Source organism: Eurosta solidaginis, chromosome 5 (assembly GCF_040869045.1).
Source record: "Eurosta solidaginis isolate ZX-2024a chromosome 5, ASM4086904v1, whole genome shotgun sequence".
NCBI classification, from domain to species: Eukaryota; Metazoa; Arthropoda; class Insecta; order Diptera; family Tephritidae; genus Eurosta; species Eurosta solidaginis.
This window is the reverse complement of record NC_090323.1, coordinates 247,129,256-247,151,620: the sequence shown is the minus strand read 5'-3', so window position 1 is coordinate 247,151,620 and position 22,365 is coordinate 247,129,256. Positions and strand designations below refer to the sequence as shown.

General features: G+C 34.0%; 2 protein-coding genes across 2 annotated transcripts in view; one reads left to right on the top strand and one right to left on the bottom strand.

The window, feature by feature from the left end:
- The window catches only part of LOC137253081 (zinc finger TRAF-type-containing protein 1 homolog), an 81,123-nt gene that overhangs the window by 24,499 nt on the left and 34,259 nt on the right, over positions 1-22,365 (top strand). The window contains exons 2-4 of the mRNA XM_067789418.1: positions 17,532-17,590; positions 17,812-17,926; positions 17,999-18,122. Of these exons, the coding sequence (XP_067645519.1) occupies positions 17,532-17,590; positions 17,812-17,926; positions 17,999-18,122 (298 nt within the window). The remainder of the gene's footprint in view (positions 1-17,531; positions 17,591-17,811; positions 17,927-17,998; positions 18,123-22,365) is intronic.
- Positions 17,590-22,365, bottom strand: part of LOC137253082 (uncharacterized) — an 83,579-nt gene continuing 78,803 nt past the window's right edge. Inside the window, exon 2 of the mRNA XM_067789419.1 lies at positions 17,590-17,897. The gene's annotated coding sequence lies outside the window, so the exon portion shown is untranslated. The remainder of the gene's footprint in view (positions 17,898-22,365) is intronic.

Sequence of the window (22,365 nt, the reverse complement as noted above, 5' to 3'; positions counted from 1 at the left end):
TGAAGTTTACGAAATATTTCAAAATTTAAACAAAAAATTGCGTGAGTACCAAGTGAGGTTCGATGTATGAAAACACGAGTGTTTCAAATTTAGCCCCAACAGTACGGAGAACCCGACCCTAGCTGATACTATTACTTACATAACTTTCGCGGCCAGTTTCAGTTTCATACTTTTAAGCTTTTAAATTTGACTTTTATTTTAATAATAACAATTTAAGCTCACCTGCAGCTGTTATATAGATTTCGATCAATATTTGTTGAATAATTCTGATAAAACCGGCTGGAGATTTCTACACTCAAACAAAAATTCATAATTCCTAAAATGAAAAAAATGGAACTTATTTCGCTCTATAGAAACGCTTCCCCTTAAACGTCTTTTTCTCTTTTCTCATAGGAATCATTTTCTTAATAATGTAGAATTTTGAATTAAAAAAATTTTAAAATTTAATTGTGTATTTGTCACGGCCGTGGATTTCTAGTAGAGGCCCTCACTGAGCTAACTCGTACATATAAATATTGTCAGACATATCCAATCAAGTTTGGGATATTTAACACTCAATTGTTACTGTCACGTAAAAAAAACTCACAACATCTTAGTATATGCGCATATTATAATAAGTTTTATAATTGTCTCAAGTGGGACAAAAAATGGACGCCATCATCAACCATGTTATATATTCCTCGTGTTCCAATCGTACATGAACCAGATACGGATAGAGATCCATATGATTCACATTGTTGTTCCATTTGCATGTTAAATCTCTATCCTTATCTGGTTCATGTACCATTGGAACACGAGGATTGTTAAAACTCTGCGAATACATGGAAGTAGTGATAGAACTTTTAAAAAAAGTATCGATACCTGTACTCGGTTAAAATACTCGGATCAAAGTATCGATGCTGGTACTCATTCTCAGTAAAAGATATCGAGTATACTCGATCCAATTGAGTACTTCGGGTTTACTACCAAAAGCGAAGAAACTTTTTATTTTATTTTTTTAAATGAGAATGCACCCTTCCTGTGCAAAAGAAGTGACCGAAATATGAACGGATTGCGATTATACAGGGTGTCGAAAGTTTTTTCCTTACGCTTTTTTTCAATAAATATTAAGGCTATCAAATTTTAACGTACAAAAAAGTTTAGATGATTTTTATAGCATTTTCCGAGCTTTAAAAAAAATATCAAAAAAAACTATAAAATTTTTAAAATAAATGAATTAAAAAACTTAATTGGATGAAGACGTCACTTAACATTCTAGATTTTAAAATGTATTCAAAATTTATAGAGTTGCCAGCTTTTTATAATTAAATTGAAGCTAGCATGTGCAGAAATCTTCTCCAACTCCACCATTTTCAAAAGATCGTTTTGAATGGAATGTGGGTTAGCAGCGTCCACGATATCTTGAGTTAAATATATTGTGGTAATGAACTATGCCCTGTTAAACTTAAACGATCGACAAGGTAAAGTATCGGGAAAAATATTGAGGTAAAGTATCGATACTTTATTCAGCACTTGGTAAAAAGCATCGAGTACAAAATACTCGGGCATTTTTTGGAAAAGTATCTATACTACTCACTCAGTAGTCATATCGTTCTAACACTACATGGAAGTAGTTCCTTTTGTTTTAATACTTTTACATGAACGAACATTTGGAAAATTTAAGATCGCAAAAATAATTAATTTTTCTTAAATGATTTTTTGCTACAATCTATAATATAAGTGCCATGAGTGGGGCAGAATTTGTCACGAGTTGGGCATTTCCAAATTTTAAACTTTGAATGAACTTGTTAATAGTAAATAAGGCATTCCAAAGGTTCAAGAATGGCTCACTTCATGGAATTGTTTCAAGGGCTAAATAAATTGAAACCCCGAAAAATTTTAAGAATAAGGCTCCGACTAAGAATCAATGGCTAAAAAAGAACCTACTTTATAGCTGTATTACAATTTCTACTGAAAGTAATTAGTTGATATTGCTATTAGGATTATAAGGTGTATTAAAAATGCCTACTCACTTCTAACAACTGTTTCTGAGTACATGTCACGGGTGCGAAATATTTCGGAGTTGAGTAATTCCTTACCAACTTCAAAGAAGTCAAAACTGTTTTGTTGAATACATTTATAACGAGTTTCTAACATTGCATGTCACGAACGACGAAATTCAGAATAATAAGTTTTAATTTTTTCGGCGCGGGTAAGACATAGCTCATACCGTTCAATACATCTAATAATAAGAATATGAGGCTCATATATTTTGGTATTTAATCAGATTTATCAAATGAAGATAAGTTACGGTAGTTATTTTTGCTATAATTCTTTAGAAGAATAGGTATAAAAAATACATTTAAAGTTTAAATTTAATCTGTTTAGGTTGATTGGAGTTTTTACAAGATTTGTATCTATACTGTTTTCAGTTTTATCAGTTTCATAGGAAAAATTATCTCCGCACCAAAGTTCAATTTTTCATGGAATCTCCCATTTACACTTGTATTTCGGTTAATAGGCCCACTTCACAAAAATACAAGTCTTGTAATATATTTAAAATTGTTCTGACAAATTTTTATTTTCAAAAGAAATTTACTTACATATAATAGAAGAGTTGTATGCTTTGTGAAGCGGGCCCTTGATATAAATGTCAGTGTCGATTTTTCGTGAAATTTTCATTACACATAGCTTCCGTTTCGGCGACAGTTTCAAATGGCTTTGATGGTGATTTTGGTTCTTATTTTGGTGCAATTTTAATTCGGGTTTGGCTGTGGTTTCGGATTCGGGTCTGGTCGTTGCGTAACCAGTCACGCCAGCTATCCCATGTCTTGTGATAACTAACGCCAATTGGTAGTACCAAAGGAGAACAGTCCATCCTCCATCTGTCGTTTTCAACTCAGTGCAGGTCTCCTTCTTTGTCTTCGTTTATTGGAGTAAAATATAACCTTGTCAGCTTAGCCTTCGGATTTTTATTCGTTGCATTCACATGCTCATATCTGCTAAAGCTAATCATACCTCCATAGATACTCACCGTCGGCATCATGGATAGGACCATTCATCTTTTGGAGAATTTTTCTCTGGAGCACTCCGAGGGCAAGTCTTTCTTCTCTCGACACCGTCCATGATTCAGAGCCTTGCATTAGAACAGGTATAATGAGAAACTCAACTTTTCGATTGTAAGTTTAATTCACTGTTCCCGTCCGGTTTTGATTCAGTTTTCGCCCTAGTTTTGCTTCCGACTTATCTGGCTTAGGTCAGGTGTCGGATCTTTTTTCGAGTCCGGGTTCGGTTTCCGTCCCGACTCCGATTTCGGTTCCGTCTGCATTTGGTCCCAGTTACGGTTAGGGATTCGGATTCGGTTTGAATTCCGAATTAAGTTCGGTTCTGGATTCAGTTTCTAGTCCGGCCTCGCTTTAATTACGGTTTCGGCCTAGTTTCGATTCTGGTAATAGTTCCAGTTTTGATTCCAGATACATTTTTGGTTTCGGTCCAGTTGATTTTCGGTTTTCCTTTCCTTCATTTTGATTTCCTTCCCTTTTTTGTCTACAAAATTATTATATCAGGTCTCACCCGAAACTTTTCAAATTTTAATATCCATATTTTTGGGATGTTATTTTCATCGTGCGTTTACTGTACATATGTACGTATCAATGTTGTTGTATGTATGAATGTGAAATGTGACTGTTTTTAGTTTTCTTCTATTGCCTGGTTCAGTTTTTTCTTGCAATTGCCCACTTTTATGATAAAAATAAGGCAAATTCAAGGAGATATTTTTTCTCAAACAACGAAAGAAATAAAAAGTGGTAGCACCATCAGCAGCTCTTCGAAAACTACAGGTGCATATAGTATGAATGTTTGTATGTAGATATGTATAAGGTCGCCTTTGATATAAACATTCCAATTCCAGGTGTCCCTAACATTTTGAATGTCATAATGACAACTAAGCTATGCCTGTTTTACATTGACACAAGCTAGAATTAGGTTTTAGACACCGATTACTCATTTTGACGACTCGGCCCATATGTGTAGTTACTGTGCTCCATCCTATTTCAGAAGTATTATCTCGTTTTTACTATTTTTTTACAACTTTTAATGCTGATAAGAATGCATGCTTAATGCTTAAAGAAGCGTTTGATTCTCAGGCTTTCGGGATAAGAAACCACCCTTAATACTTGAATGAAACATATCTATCGTCTTTTCTTTCATATTTCTGTTCTGATGCTCATTGGAGCATTGAAATAAATTAAACTAAAACTTGTTGTGTTGCTATGTATGTATATTAGGGTGGGTCAATTTATTGTTGAAAAGGCACATCCAGTTTCTGAATCTATGGGTCATACTGAGTAATATTTTCCATGGGACCATAGGTCTGAAATGAATTTCGAGCCTCCCTAATTTTGTTAGAAAATTTTATATCCCAATCCGAATAGCGGCTCTTACAAATAAATACATGAAAATAAATGTGAAATTCGGATTCATACTGAGTAATATTTTCCATGGGACCATAGGTCTGAAATGAATTTCGAGCCTCCCTAATTTTGTTAGAAAATTTTATATCCCAATCCGAATAGCGGCTCTCGCAAATAAATACATGAAAATAAATGTCAAATTCGGATTCGGATTGGGATATACAATTTTCTAACAAAATTAGGGAGGCTCGAAATTCATTTCAGACCTATGGTCCCATGGACAATATTACTCAGTATGACCCATAGATTCAGAAACTGGATGTGCACCTGAAGTTTTTTCCCCATTTTTCCCCATACTATTTGACCCGCCCTAATGTATGTATATATTTGCCATGATCTTGATTGAAATTAAATGTAACCCCGTTATGTATAATTTGTCACGCATTCTCTTGCATATTGCCATCAAATGATTCTCAACTTAAAGAATGTGTACGTGCAATGCAGTGCATTGAAGGAATAAAGCTAGTAAATCAACCGAATTGGCCAATCCAACTGATATTTCTGTAAATTTTTCTCCATCGCAAATAGCTGTTGAATCAACTTCGCACAATTGTTGTTTCTGAATTGAGTGTTTCAATAGTCGAATGCACAAAAAAAAGTGCATCAAATGTAAGCCTCAGCTATGTTAAAAAAAAGCGCCAGTACCAAGTACTCGTGAAGCTCGATATGTAAACATACTAGGGAAACAATGTTTTTAAGTTAAATAGAGCTAGTTTAAAGTAAAACCATAATAGAGGTAACTTTACCAGAAACCAATAGTTCCGGGCTTTTTGATAAGATCTTCGTCGGTTTCTTATCGGGAACAACTGATACCGACAAGCTACTGTTTTACTATCGGTTTGTTATTGATTGCGAAATATTATCTTTGAAATTTCGATTTATTATCAGCTTGTCACTTTCTTCTTATTGGTTTCTTAACGGCTTGCTAACAAATGGTTATATGTGTGTCATTGATTTTATATTGAAGTTTTGAAGTTATGTGTTTCATTATAAACCTATGAGGCCACGTTACCAAATAACTTACGAAAACATATTCATATCCTTTCGATATGAAACGGATAACACGCCGATTATAAATCGATTTAATTTAATTTCATTTTTATGAATTAAGCGGGGATTGCCCTTATTGTTTTGAATGTATGGAAACAATTATTTGAAGCAATTTTTAACTTATAATTTATTTCATTTCATTTGGTTTTATTTTTTATATATTATTTTACTTAATATTTTATTTTATTTTTCTTTAATTTTTTTTATGTGATTTCATATTATTTTTATTTATGTTATTTTATTTGGTTTTATTTTATTTTATTAGATTTTATTTTGTTTAAATTAAATAAATTTTTTTCTTTCTACAACTAACATTTCATATAAATCCAACGAAATAATGAACAAACATGTTACAACAAACAAAACTCTAAATGAAACACATTCCAACTTAAACCAACAACAACAACGAGCGCCGTAACCGTAAGTTTCTCGCTTCTCAAGGCAGCCGGTTCTATGTACCAGAGCGATTCGGGATTTTTCCCCTCCAAAGGCTGTAATTTCAGTGTAACCACATTTAATTTGTTTCGTCCATCCCACAAGCAGATCCTTGTCATCCTACCAGCAGATCCTTGCAGCGGGACTGCTCCATATTCCCCCGCTCCGGAAAGGTATCGAACTCAATCCGGGGCCAGTACCTGATCCCGCTCCAGAGAAATGGCTTTGCTGCGTGCGCCAGTAAAAAATCTTTTTAGGACTGTCACATTCTTGCAAGTGTGTCAAGTGTAAGGGGTGGTTACATCACTCCGGGCGCTCTAGGCAAGATCCCAAAATCCATCGACCGCGTTGTTGTTGTAGCGATAAGGTTACTCCCCGAAGGCTTTGGGATCCTTTGTCGGATACAAATCCGGTACGCTCCGATAACACAGCACCATTGAGGTGCTAGCCCGACCATCTTGGGAACGATTTAAATTGGTACATTAAACCTTCAGGCCATCCCTCCCTCCACACCCCGAAGTGCCATGTGGAGCTTGGGGTCGCCAGAGCCTCGTCTGTTAGTGAAACAGGATTCGCCGCGGATAGGTGAGGTTGACAATTGGGTTTCGAGAAGCTATATATTACGCTGGCAACCTGAAGGGTTGCGCTACACTGCTCCTTGAATCTGGTATTTTAGTCGCCTGTTACGACAGGTATACCTACCACGGGTATATTCTGACCCCCTAACCAGCTGGGGATCTTTTGTGGCACCTTGCTGTTCACGCCCTAGACCCTACCGTAGTCTGCGCCTCAGAGCAAAATTAGATTGATTTAGGATCTGTAAATATTATAGAATATTGTTAACTTGAAACCAACAGTTTTAGTTCTGTTGAAATAATTAAACAAATATTTTTTGTTATTGATAATAGGGAAAAATTGCAAAGTTTACAAACGGCGATGGTTACTAGGACATGTTTCTGAATCTCACTTCTTCATCAGATAGCTTCTCGGGAGTTGAGTATTGAACTTACTACTTTATATACACTAGTATAAATTATGAATGTTGGAGAATTCGAGTTCAATACTCAGCTCCCGAGAAGCTAGCTGAGGAAGAAGTGAAATTCAGAAACATGTCCTAGAACCATCGCCGTTTGTAAACTTTGCAATTTTTCTCTAATATCAACAACAAAAACAATTGTATAAAGCAATATGAGCATGTCTCGCTAATTAAATACAGATATCTAAACAAATTTGTTTTCTTGGCAAAAAACTCGTTTGAATTAACCATAAAGCGATCAATTTTACAGAATATCTGTTAATTCAAGAACAACCAACCTGATTTGTTGATTTTACTAGCTTCATTTCATTACTTGCTTCCTATCATCGATTCCATTCCCAATTATCCCAATATTGCTTTCTTCACTATATATAGCACCACACCCAATTGTAATTATTGGTTAAAATTGCTACGGAAAATCTGAAGCAATGAAAATTTAGTAAATATAAAACTTTTGTGTTCACTTTTAGAGATTATTGCTTTAATTTTAGTCACATCAAAGGCATTTCCCTTGTTTCGAAAATAAAGATTTCGCGCCAGCACGGAAGCCAACCATAAATAGATAACTGCATACATAATTAAAAATATGTACATAGGTACTAACTATACTTAGCATAAATACAAACAAACTAATGATGCACACAAACAAGGAACCGGGTATTTAAGAGAACCATTGCTTTAATGAATCGATCGCTTTTTGTCTTGCAACCAATAGAAAATTGATTAAGAGAAAACGAAACACTGTATATAGTAAAACCAAAACGTTTCATGTGGCGAGAAGGGTTCTCAACTTTAAGTTAGATCTCGTTTAATATATCAGTGAAATTTATTAATGACTTTGCTAAGGTTCGACCTTGCGACCAAGATGTCTGAGATACATCCTTGTTACCAAAATTTTCATGTAAGATAGTAATCTTTCTATTAGGATAGGTCGATAAAGCCATACAAACATACAAATCAGCCAGAGTCTTCCCTGCTCGTCACTGGTAGGTGAGATTGCCAATTGGGTTGAAGATACTATAAATTGCGCTACTCATCGCTAGAATCCGGGTTTGGTTGATCTAAGGAACAGCAGAAGTTCTGAAGCAAGCATGTTTAAGCTGCAGTAGCGTCAATATCCAAATGGATAGTCAGACGGCGAATAAGGCAATAATCTCATACAGTTTTATCAAGAAAAGTCCTGGCATGCAAGTAAGCATTGCACAGACTTCCGGCCGGACCATACATCTAGGTTTCCGGCCGAAGAGTTTGCATGGGAAGGTACAGCACTCTATCAATCGATGGTAGACATCGAAATCCGCTTGTGGAAATCAAAGCGACCGATTTTCACATCAATTTTGTCACTTAAATTCTTTTTTTATTTTCAGTAATATAAGAAAATCGTTGTAAGTAAAAACCAATCCCCAAAACGTTTTGGAAAGAATATTACGAAAGTTTAGAAATTTTTTCAGAATTTTCTGAATTTTTACGAGTATGTAGTAGAGCTTTTCGACTATTCGAATATTAACAAAAGTTGTTTAGTAAAATAATCGACTATCACTATTCGACTAGTTGCTTGCAGATTCGACTATTCGAATTGATTTGGAATTATTGTTAGCCATCTGTAGCTAACATATTTGGATTTTTATGTCTTTGGCATCCTTGAAATTGAAAAAAAAAATCCATAGCCAGCTACTCCAGAAAAATTCATTTTGCAGCAAACAATTAAATTTTTATGACAACTAATTGAATTAATGAAACTGTCAGTATTCGAGTAATGACAATTAGACGAATGCATGCTATGTTGAAATCGAATACCAGACCTGTTCAATTTTCAATCTATGTAAAAGTTGTTCGACCAGTCGATTAGTGGAATAAACGATTGTAAATAAGAGCCCTATTTTGTAGCCCAATCAATTTTAGTCTAACAAATTACAAGTTATATGTGGGATTCAAGGGGTTGTGTAGCGCAATATATAGCTTCTCCAACCTAATTATCAACCTCACCTTCGAGCGGCGAATCCCGTTTCACTAACAGACGATGCTCTGGCGACCCCAAGCTCCTCATGGAACTTGGGGGTGGGGAGGGAGGGATGGCCTGAAGGTTTAATGTGGCCATATAAATCGTTCCCGAGATGGTCGGGCCAGCACCTTAATGGTGCTGTGTTACCGGAGGGTATCGGATCTGTATCCGACAAAGGACCATCACATCGATAACACTCCCCAAAGCCTTCGGGGAGTAACCTAATCGCTACAACAACAACAACAACAAGTTATATGTAGGTCTCTCGAAACTCGCATTGATTTTTGATTTTCTACCTTTTGGGTACAAATCGTCAAAAATCATGTAATGTTAGACTAAAGTTGATAGGACTACAAAACTGCATACTCAAAAAATTTCGAAACTTTTGTAAAATTTTCTCGAATTTTAGATTTTTTTAAAAAACGTTTTTGCGATTGGGCCCAGAAGTTGCATCCCAGCCCTAGAGTCGCCAATGGGCCCATTGAGATGTCCTAAAGTTTAAATGGCCCTTATCGCACCAGCTAGTGGGAATCGAGCCGCTTCGTGGAGTCAGTCCATTTACCTTTCGAATATACATACATACATACATACATACATAGCTTCAGTTAAAAAATTCATGCAAGCTTCGAAATTTTCGAAAATAAAAAAATAAGAATTGAAGATTGATAAAAATTCGTACATATACGCTGCTGTATACGAGTATGTAGTACCTAGAAAGAAATCTTTTGTTGCTTTTGCTATAAACATTTAAAAGGCCAATAATGATCTTACAAACAAATGCCAAGGCAACAAAAATCATGCTTACATCATTCTAAAAAAAGTATAAACTGCAGCCAATACTTTTTCTTGGTTTTACCTGAATTGTGCATTCGTTTATTTATATTTTCTTATAATTTTCTCTGTCACAAAAATTTGTGTCCATCTACATAGCAGATAACGATCCGCTTTCTACGAATGACGATCTCATATTGAAACTTGCGAACTTTACTAGTCCTTGAGTGTGCAGGGGGGCTCACAATTTGGCCCATTTTCTTTCTTATCTTTCCTGGAAGTGAACCAGCTGCCGACGATAATCGTGAGAGGAGCCTAGAGAAGGGAAAGAGATGAAGAAACATAGTAGGAGGTTGAGGGAGAGGAATTAAATGGGAGTAGAAGATAAAGAAATACAAAAAGTTAAAGGGAGATAGATAGGAGGACAACCTTAAAAATTCCTGGGAAAGACAGACAGGAATATTATCGGGCAGGGACGGCTCAATTATTTATCTATATCTTATAGGTAAAAATGAACGCGATTTTAAAAATGGTACTTGCGTTAGTATATATATTATATAGTTTCGTAGGGGTCAGAGAGATTCCAACATAAGGAAATTGAAGTGGTTTTGGTGGGAGTGGCAGCGGTAGTTGGATTAGAATGGCTTCAGGTGAAGATGGAAGATTAATGGAATAAGGGATGCTCAAGAATAAAAAGAACAAGTAAGGAAGGCTAAGTTCGGGTGTAACCGAACATTACATACTCAGCTGAGAGCTTTGGAGACAAAATAAGGGAAAATCATCATTTAGGAAAGTGAACCTAGGGTAACCCTGGAATGTGTTTGTATGACATGGGTATCAAATTAAAGGTATTAATAATGGTTTTAAAAGGGAGTGGCCCTTAGTTGTATATGTGAAGGTTGACCCATAACATCATCTGTCGGGTATCGCTAATTTATTTTTATATGTAATACCACGAACAGTATTCCTGCCATGATCCCAAGGGCTTTTGATTTCGCCCTGCAGAACTTTTTCATATTTTCTTCTACTTAAAATGGTAGGTGTCACACCCAATTTACAAAGTTTTTTCTAAAGTTATATTTTGCGTTAAAAAAACCAATCCAATCACCATGTTTCATCCCTTTTTTCGTATTTGGTATAGAATTATGGCATTTTTTTCATTTTTCGAAATTTTCGATATGGAAAAAGTGGGCGTGGTCATAGTCGGATTTCGCCCATTTTTAATACCAAGATAAAGTGAGTTCAGATAAGTACGCGAACTAAGTTTAGTAAAGATATATCGATTTTTGCTCAAGTTATCGTGTTAACGGCCGATTGGAAGGACAGACCGTCGACTGTGTATAAAAACTGGGCGTGGCTTCCACCGGTTTCGCCCATTTTCACAGAAAACAGTTATCGTCATAGAAGCTATGCCCTTACCAAATTTCACAAGGATTGGTCAATTTTTGGTCGACTTATGTATGGCATTAAAAGTATTCTAGACAAATTAAATGAAAAAGTATTTTGGTGCTCCATATCATTACTGGCGTTGAAAGTTGACATAATTTACTTATATACTGTAAAGATATTAAATTTTTGTTAAAATTTGACTTTAAAAAAATTTTCTTTTAAAGAGTGGACGTGTTCGTCATCCGATTTTGCTAATTCTTATATGTTAGTTAATGAAGCTAATGGCCCTATGTGAAAGGGAAAAACTAAATATTTAATTAAACAAAACTGATTCTATTAAGCTTCAGTGTGAAATTAGTATTAAATTTATGAACTAATTTATTTCATGTGCCAATTCATACAATCAAGATCTGACCAAAATAATGACGCTTTAGTTAGTTTCGACTTCTTGATTTAGAGACGTATTCATAGATGAAATTAAGTAGGTACATATAGTTAGTTGGAGCTTTTCTGACATAGCTAACTGTGCAACTAACTTTAAGTACCTACTTATGTATTTCTGATGGTCAACATAAAATTGTCATTATATATTTATTTTTTATTACGGCTTCAAGTGCCTAGAAATGAAAGTGGTACATTTGGTAAATTGAATCGATTAATGTAAGCTGTTGTAATGCTGGGATTTCGATCAGCAGTCAGTTCCTGAAGTCTAGTTTTTTTTCTTTAATATTAAACGCTGTCGGGCTGCATCAGATTCCGATCAGCTTAGTAACAGCAGTTAATCGCAATGTGCTGTTCGTTTTTCGAGGTTGGAAAGGACGCGTTCGCAATCCTCCTCTACTCCAACTCTCATATATACAGAGCTTCCCATAGTATTTTGATATTAAATAATGCATTTATAATTGTTTACGGAATGAACCTGATTCCGATAAATATGCAATTAACGGTCTGAAACGACACTGTCCTGGGTCAACGTATGGAGGGTTGGTTGGAAAGCACTCGTTTCCAATCCTTCTGTTTTAAAAATTGTGTATGTATTTGTTTTGGTTTACTTCGAGTATTACTTTTTAATTTCTCTTACATAAACTAAATTAGTAAAATTGTTTATAGTTTTGGGAAATTTCGAGAGTATATTATTATTTTTAGTTAATGAACAAATTGTAGATCGTACATATATAAAATATTGATTAGTCTACTAGTTTAATTTAAAAACTACGAATTACCATAATATTGATTGATGTATATAGAAAGTGTTATCGTGTAAAAAGAAGAAAAATGCTTCAATTTAAACAAACAAATTATTTCTATGTAAACAAAATGTATGAAGTAAGTAAGTAATAAAATAGTAACGAAATCTGTGAACATATTTTTTCCTTTTGTAACAAAATGTACATGTATTTAAACTGCCTATTTTTATTAAGTAATATGCGAATTCAAAAAAAAAAAAACGACGCCATTCATAAAAAAAATGTGCTCGAAGAAAGGCTAAAAAAAGAAAAGAAATAAAAAATAATAAATAAAAAAGCCTCAGAAAATAATAAAAGGAATTCATGAAGAACAATTTAAAAAAATGAAATTTGAGAAAAATAACAATGTTTAGCAAAGCTTGATTTTCACATAGTAAGCGTGTATTTGTTGTATTTCACCCAGAAAACATCGTCAAGTTATATCAATAAATGAGTACACAATTGAATGTAAAAACCAAAAAAGCGGTTGTTTTTATTTAAAAAAAGAAAAAGCATCCAATCACACGTAGTCACGTAAAATTATCATCTCCACTTCTAGCTATCATATGAGTTATCAATATTACAATTTGCAATGTTTTCCCACACATTCCATTAAAATTTTCAAACATATAGATCTGTTTTAACCAAGGACCGCAACGTTTACGATTTTTAGAACCCCATCCTACACGACGTTTCAAATTCAGTTTTCAGGAGAGGAACAAGACATTACAAATTTAACAAGAAAACTGAATTAAAATACCCCTGAAGAAGCTAAAATAGTTCCAACCGAAACTGCGAGTAAAATAATGGAATGTGCGCTAAAATGTGCATAGATCGGTTTAGCCTAGCAAAATTTAACAATAAAAATAAACTATTTAACCAATCATAAACGCAATATCCACTTAATAAAAAACGCTCAAGAAAAATTTCTATAAATGCTCTTGTGTAAAAATAGTAGCAGCTAAATAAATTTTGGCGTTTCCTTCATCTTGCTATCTCCATGAAGCGGCGTCATGTTTCTGCAAGACACGAAAGTCAGATTCAGCAATGCATTAGAAGAAAATTTGTTAGAATTTACATATACGATTTGAAAATGCACTTATGTATGACAAAGAAAATATACTAAACAAGAGAAAAAAAGACACTTGTGCTAAAAAGAAAAAAAACTCACAAATGCAGGCACTGTTATCCCTGGTATTTAACCGACTGTGTTCTTACAGGGTTGTTGCTTAATAAATAATGAGACGCATATATTTTTTGCCGAAACCAGGGTCCCCCTGTTTGCTAAGACATCTTTAGAAAAAGTTAACCGAAAACGTATGCGCATGGCTCAACTATATGGTTGGCTCATCTCTACAGCAACAACATACCTTTGTTCAGATTGTCAAAATCAGCGTGTTGGTGTTAGACGAATGGAATGGAATGAAAACATAAAACTTAGCAGCTTTTGTGTGTAGTAAGAAAATGTTGTCAGTGTGTTGGTTTCATTTTGAGTTTGCCATCTCCTTCTGACAATCCCTACTCCAGTGAAATTAAAAATATAAAATCAGCTGATGTGATGAGCCAACCATAGAGTTGAGCCATGCGTATGCGTATTCTTTAGAGGTGGATACTACTTGACAAACGATATCTTTTCTTCAGCGTTTTTTTTTGTATGGAATTTTTCATTTTATGCGATATAGGTAACGCGCTTAAATGAAAAATATACCCAATAAACAGATTAAGCTGGTAACAGGCCTAAGTGATTACACAATTATTTCTTCTTTAGCTTTAAGAGCAATGGAATGATGTCTTTTTTATGTTCTCATTTGGCCAATATTTAATTTGATTCTAGCGTATAACTAAGGAAAGCGTTATTCGCGTTTATGATTTTTATTTTTCCCAAAAAAAAAAAAATATTATTCTCTTGATACCTTTTAGATCCTGATACCGTAAAAAAATTTTTTTTTGTATTATACATGTACAACTGGCGATAGCGCTATCTGTAATTGAAGTTTTTTTACATTATCAATATTAATTGACATCATAAAAACCAATAGATAGCTTGGCAGGACTATCAATGCGTGGGTAAGTCGCATTGCTACAATGATTTAATTCTAAATTGCATAACATCAGAATTGAAAAATCGTCATAGAAGTTTTAGAATTGATATTTGCTAAAATTCAATTGATCATTTCTAAATTAGAACTGGAAAAGGTGTAAAATACATATTCGATAGTGCTATCGTTAGTTTAGCTCTTTAAAGACATTTTTTATTAAAAGCTTTCGAAACTATCACTGGTGAGTATTGATGGTGAGTATTGATAGTATCGATAGGACTTTAGTCCAAGAGCATTTGGAGTTTTTTTTTTTATGTCACAGTATTAAAATAACGATCATTTCCGGTCCTTGGTTTAAAATACTCTATGTACATATATCAGTTTTTTAACTTTTCCCACCAACTACCAACACTTTTTAGTTAAAGTATCAGGTGTTGTTATCCCAACAGTTGTTTGCTTCTTCTTGATAATTTTCCATACATCGCCTTGTAATGTCAGTTAATCGAAATCAATGAAAATTTTCTTTTAACTTGACATTCTTTTGCACGGCGAATTGTTTGAATTCGCTTTTCCACCACCTGGTATAGATTCGCCTTGTTTCTTAGCTCACCCGTTTTTTTTTATTCCTCAAAACATTTCACAGCAATTTAAATAAATAAAAATTTGATTGATATCATTTACGAAGTGAAAATTTGCCTGGCAAATTTTGTTTCTTTATTAAATGTTTATTGTGGGAAAATATTGGGGACAGACGAGGCGACAAGCATTTTGATAATACCATGTAAATTTCAACCCTTTCCTCCCGGAAGTGGGATTCGAACCGGCAGCCAGGATTTTTTGTTGTCGTTTGGAGTAAAGAACAACAGCGAATGCGAAAACACAAAAAGCATTCAAATATTACAATACTAGAATTTTTGGAATGGATATACGCTGTTCATTGTGATAACACTATGCGACAAAATCAAGTTTTTTTTGGGTATTGGACGTGGGTGCTGAACGCGTTAACAAAAAAAAATAAAATTTCGAAATGTAGAATTTCGAACTGCGAACTTCGAAAGCCGATATCTATTTTTTGGAGGCTAACTTCGAAAAAAGGAGATAGTACTTTGTCTACATAAGCCTCAATCTCTACAAAAAAGTGGGTTTGATCCAATACCAAGTCGGCTGTTGCACAGTGTAATATAGTAATAATAATAATAGTAACATATAATGTGATAAGATGGCATGTGGAAGCGACAGATAAGATAGGTTCAACAGCTCCTCATGGAACTTGGGGGTGGGGAGGGAGGGATGGCCTGAAGGTTTAATGTGGCCACATAAATCGTTCCCGAGATGGTCGGGCTAGCACCTTAATGGTGCTATGTTACCGGAGCGTGCCGGATCTGTATCCGGCGAAGGACCATCACATCGATAACACTCCCCAAAGCCTTCGGTGAGTAACCTTATCGCTACAACAACAACAACATATGTTCAACCTTATCGCTACAACAACAACAAACTGATCTCAAAATGGAAATACGATTGCCGCCTAGCTCATTATCGTGAGAGCGAAATTAGAGCTGGAAGAAATATAGATAAACTATCTATATTAGGGTGTGCCAAAAAATTTCGATACTCGTTTTTTTTTTTTTATAAAATGAGTACATTGATCATTTCAGCACTCAATACTGAGTAAAAATATTACCGAGCCAAATTTTCATGGTCGATATTGAACTTTCTACAGAGCTACAGATTAGAACAACACTTTATAAAAATGGTGTTTTGTGAGCTTCAATATCGACGATGAAAATTTGTTATTTAAATGGCAAAACTTCAAATTCCGTGGATGACATCTTAAAAATTAAATTTAAGATTTCCGCCTCTGGCACAATTTTTGTTTGGACATATACTCTGATAATATCTTAATTTTTTTGGCACACCCGTTTTTTTCAATATCGGTAGCTTAAAAAAAAGTTATCGAGTATGCAACTTTTGCTTTCTTAATAAAGCGCGGTACCCACAACACAAGAAAATTTGATCATTTTTCATCTGTAAGCCAAACTTGAAAATTTTTCGACTTAAAATATGTATATTCCGTGTTTGTTCTTTATTTGCTTTATATACTTTTTTTTGGAGACCAGTGCTGCTACCATAAATTTGAGCCTGCAAGCCTTTCTTGAGCACCCTTGAAGAAATGCTCAAGAAATATTTGCACGCTTCATTTGATGAACGCATCTCGAACGAAATTTCGTAAATAAAATGAATAATAGAATAGGAAAATACGTATTTTTAAATAAAAAGTTTCAGATTTTGTTTACAAGTGGGAAAGTAAAGATCTCTTAAGCATTTTCTTATGATCTGGATACCGCGCTTGAGACCTTCAGGTACATATGTACATATATGAACCTTGCAAAAGATGTATCAATTATATTTGATTTTAGAACATAAACAATAATGCTTAACGTAGTTCGCGTTGGCATTTATGACTATTACACTGGATCGACTTATTAACCGATATCGCGCCATCAATTTTTCGATAGGATTTGGGCTCAGGAAAAAAGTTCCACTACGCATACCAAAATACGCATAATAAAAATAATATCGCCAACGTTTATGCAACAGTTTTTTGAAAAAAAAAATATTTTTTGGGTTTTGGGGAGTGTTTTGGTCGAAAAATTTACCTTTTCGCCATTTTTTTTTTCGCAGGCTCGAAAATTATTTTTTTGGGTATGCGCAGTGGAACTTTTTTTCCTGAGCCCAAATCCTATCGAAAAATCGATGGCGCGATATCGGTTAACTTTCGTCTATACAAATCGACCCTACCCGCTGTAAGTATTCTTTAGTTGAAGATCACAAAACTAAGTTTTTAACGGTAAATTTGAATTGGTCACCAAAATTTTCTAAGCTTTTGTCCTTTTGTAATAAATTGTAAACAAGTCGCCAATTAAATGAAACTAATAGATTCTTTTTTTCTCTTTCTCCGTTTACAGGATTTTAAATTCATATTCATGAATACATACTACATTAACAATACATATATATATTAAATTATATACAAAATTTACACACTGAAAAAAATTTAAAAATTTTACTAAACAAATTTGGCATTTTCCCGAAATTCTAACTTTTTATTTCTTACCATTCTCGTTACAGTGTCAAATGGGCCATTTAATGTGTGCCGCTTGTTTTACACATTTGCTAGCCGATGGACGGTATGAAAACCATATATACATATGTACTACTACATATTTACATACTTAAATATATATTAATATTTATTGAAAACCTCATTTAAAGATGCAATCGAAAAACATAATTTTAATTATTTATTCGAGCATGTTTTTAGTTACAAGTTTAACAAATTTTAATTTTTTTTCTTTTCCATTTCTTCACTCTCTCTATTTCTCTTTTACATATATTTTTGTTCAAATAGTTTACGTGATCAAATTGCCACTTGTCCAAATTGTCGTGTCGAGATTTCGAAGAGCACTGCATCACGTAATTTAGCTGTGGAGAAAGCTGCCTCCGAGTTGCCCAGCGAGTGTCAAGTAATAAAGAAAGAAATAAAAAATATTTAAAATTTAAATATGTATAAATTAATATTTTTTTATATTTTTTAGTATTGCAATAAAGAATTTCCATACAAGTCGTTGGATCGTCATGAACAATACGAATGTCAAGAACGGCCTACAAAGTGCAAGTACTCACGAATTGGCTGTCAATGGCGTGGACCAAATCATGAAAGTTAGTATGAAGGAACCGAAAATAAAATTTTAAGCGTTCAAGAAAAATTTCGTAAATATTAATGAATTAAATAATAGTAGCAGTCAAGTAAGCTCTCTGTTCTCTACGTAGGGGAGTCACTTTACAAGAAACTTTGTTAAAATAAAAATATTCAAATTGAAAATGCACTCAAGTCAAAGAGATAACACTAAAGAGGAGAACACTTGCGCTCAAATAGAATTGCAAATTCCATTCCAAAAACTTCAATACAGCCACAGTTAACCCTGGTATTTAACCGACTGTTCTTATAGGCTCGTTGCTCAAGGAATATTGAGACGCACATACATATGTTTCTGGCGAAAATAGGGCTCCCCTGTGCTAGTTTTCTAAAAAATATTTTGAAAAAGGTAGCAGAAAGCGTATGAGCATACTAACGTATGCGGAATGAAACACGAACACTTTTCAAAAATCATTAAAAAAATGTCTAACGACAAACGGAAGAAAAAAGTCATTCGCACACAATCTGAATTGTATATGATGAATTTCATATCAAAACCTATAAAAAAGGCACATTTTGAACCCGACCCCCTCAGATTTTGATGAAATTTTGTATACCTATACAAACCTACCTATACAAACACCACCTCGTTTTTAGAAATTGCATTTTTGAAAAAATTGTGGGCGTGGCAAGGTGCAAAGTTGTGAAAAATGCGTGAAAAATGACGGTAATAGGAACATTTGAGCTGTGATAACTACGGAAAATTGGAAAGGTGTTCGAATCGGCTTTCGACAATATATACTGTAAAAAAGTTTTATTACACTGAAAAATTGTTTGTTTCAAAAATAAAATTTTAAACTTGGAAAAAATTCAAAGGTCAATTGTTTTAAAATAAAATATATTTTTATTAGAAAGGTCTATTTAATATATATAACATATCCAAAAACTAAAATTGCGTTTTTTTTTTATAAAAAAATGTTTAAGTTAATTCATCTCTCTATATTTTGACATCATAGTACTTTTGAGCTGTGATAACTACGGAATGGCTCAACCGATTTCCAAGATCCTGGTACCATTAGAAAGGTATTCAAATAGGCTGTCGAAAACGTATACTGTAAGAATTTTTATTTCGCTGAAAAACCATTTTTTTTTTTAAGTTTTAAAAACTAAACTTGGAAAAAATTACAAAGATTAAGTATTTAAAAACAAAAAAAATGCTTTTCAGTGTAATAAAAATTTTGGATTTACGATTTCGATAGCCGGTTAGAATACCTTTCCAATGGTACCAAGATCTTGGAAATCGGTTCAGCCATTCCGTAGTTATCACAGCTCAAAAGTACTATGATATCAAAATATAAAGACTTAAAAATTTTTATAAAAAAAAAAAGAAAAAAAACGCCATTTTAGTTTTTGGATATGTTATATATATTAAATAGACCTTTCTAATAAAAATATATTTTATTTAAAACACTTGGCCTTTGAATTTTTTTCCAAGCTTAAAATTTTATTTTTGAAACAAAAAATTGTTCAGTGTAATAAAATTTTTTTACAGTGTATATTTTCGAAAGCCGATTCGAATACCTTTCCATTGGTATCAAGATCTTTGAAATCGCTTGAGCCGGTTGAGCTCAAAAGTACCTATTACCGTCATTTTTCACGCATTTTTCACAAGTTTGACACCTTGCCACTCCCACAATTTTTCAAAAATGCAATTTCTAAAAATGAGGTTGTGTTTGTATAGGTAAAGTGTACCTGTATGCAAAATTACCTTCAAGTTAAACTCTAAAATTCTAACTTTTGAACAAGGTCACCGCCATAGCGCCAGCAAAATGGCTCTTTTTATAGATAATGAGACCCCTTTTGTTGTGGCTGGCAATAAGTGGCCGTGGAATCAACCCTTTTAGCAGTAAATGCTAATGTTTATGAGAAAAGCGCCTTTCACAACTTAAAAAAATTATGGAGAAGTATCATAAGAATGTTAAAACCATTTTGTGGCCGGGTTTGGCGTCTGTCCCTATGCTAAGTACATTTACTCAATAAGAAAAGTTAAATATTGATATTTTATCCATACACAATAATCTTCTAAATGTTCCGCAGTGAAGGCAGATCGAGACATTTTGCGCCAATTTAAAAAGGAAAGTGTATAGAAATGGATTTAGGCCCAAAAAATTTATTCATTGAATTTAATAAACAAAAGGGATATTACGAACATGGACACAGCAGGCATTAAAGGCAACGCGCAAAGCTCTGCAATATTTAGGGAAAGCCGATCGCTTTGAGTTCCAAATTTTATTCTAAAATGAGCCAAAGGCTTAGTCAAAAACATATATGAAAATTAATCAATGTATTTTCTGTTACCAACACCCGCTTTTTTTCATTCCGCACACGTTACTTGACTAAACGAAATTTTTCTTTAGCATTGCTTGAACAATTTATATTATGGAATATTTTATTTCTTGCGATGTGGATAACGCGTTTTAAATAAGTATAAACAAATAAATTCTATTTTTTTAAAAACTTAAAAATAACATTTTCGCAGTATAAAATAGACGAGCCCCTTCCCCACTCCTCTAAGCTATGCCCATCAACTTACCGAATTATTATTTCCTCGTCTGTCTTTGATAATTTTATAAAGTTAAAAATAAAACTTAGGATATAAAATGGAAAGTCCCAATTCTCCTATCTTTATTCACATCCCTCCCTCATTGCCTAACCATTTTTCTTTGCTAATCGCTAATTTTTTCTCCAGTTATTTGAACGCAATTTTCTGTACGACTAATTTCGTATTCCTTCTATAAATATTCATTTAGCTATCCTTCATACCTTTCGCGTCTTTCCCTATCTTCCATCGTATATCTCCTTCTTTGATCGCTATCCCTATAAGTGGTTTGAAGATAACAATGTACATTCTATTGGGAACAACTTGAATCATCTGAACGTGCCTGAGTTGCGGCCAATTGAGCGACAGGCATACCTGCAGTGGGTATATTCTAAGTCCCATAACCCGCTTTTAGTCTTCTCCAATTGCCTCCTCTCGCTCACTTACACTGTTCTTCTTTTTCACACTCAGCTGAGCAGAACTCACAGAGTATATTAGTTTTGTTCGCATAACGGTACCCTGTAGCGGCATAAACTAATCGAGATAGATATAGACTTCTATATATTAAACTGGTCTGGGCGAAAAAAGAAATTCATTTAGCCATGTCCGTCCGTCCGATCGTAAACACGATAACTTGAGTAAATTTTGATGTATCTTGATGAAATTTGTTTACTGATTTACGTTCCTGGGCACTCATCTCAGATCGCTATTTAAAATGAACGAAAGACTATAACCACGCCCACTTTTTCGGTATCAAAAATTTCGAAAACCCTAAAAACTGCGATAATTCATTACCAAGGACGGATAAAGCGATGAAACTTGGTAGGTGGGTTGACCTTATGACGCAGAATAGAAAATTAGTAAAATCTTGGACAATGTGCGTGGCACCGCCCACTTTTAAAAGAAGGTCATTTAAAAGTTTTGCAAGCTGTAATTTGGCAGTCGTTGAAGATATCATGATGAAATTTGGCAGGAACGTTACTCCTATTACTATATGTGTGCTAAATAAAAATTAGTAAAATCGGAAAACGACACGCCCTCTTTTTAAAAAAAATAATTTTAAAAGTAAAATTTTAACAAAAAATTGAATATCTTTACTGTATATAAGTGAATTATGTCAACATTCAACTCCAGTAATGATATGGTGCAACAAAATACAAAAATAAAAGAAAATTTCAAAATGGTTATGGCTCCGCCCTTTTTCATTTAATTTGTCTAGAGTACTTTTAATGCCACAAGTCGAACAAAAATTTACCAATCCTTGTGAAATTTAGTAGGGGCATAGATTCTATGACAATGACTGTTTTCTGTGAAAATGCGCGAAATCGGTTGAAGCCACGCCCAGTTTTTATACACAGTCGACCGTCTGCCCTTCCACTTGGCCGATAACTTGACCAAAAATCGATATATCTTTACTAAGCACTAAGCCAAAAAACCAATCCAATCACCATGTTTCATCCCTTTTTTCGTATTTGGTATGTAATTATGGCATTTTTTTCATTTTTCGATATCGAAAAAGTGGGCGTGGTCATAGTCGAATTTCGCCCATTTTTAATACCAAGATAAAGTGAGTTCAGATAAGTACGTTAGTTCTTGGTATTAAAAAGGGACGAAATTCGACTATGACCACGCCCACTTTTTCGATATCGAAAAATGAAAAAAATGCC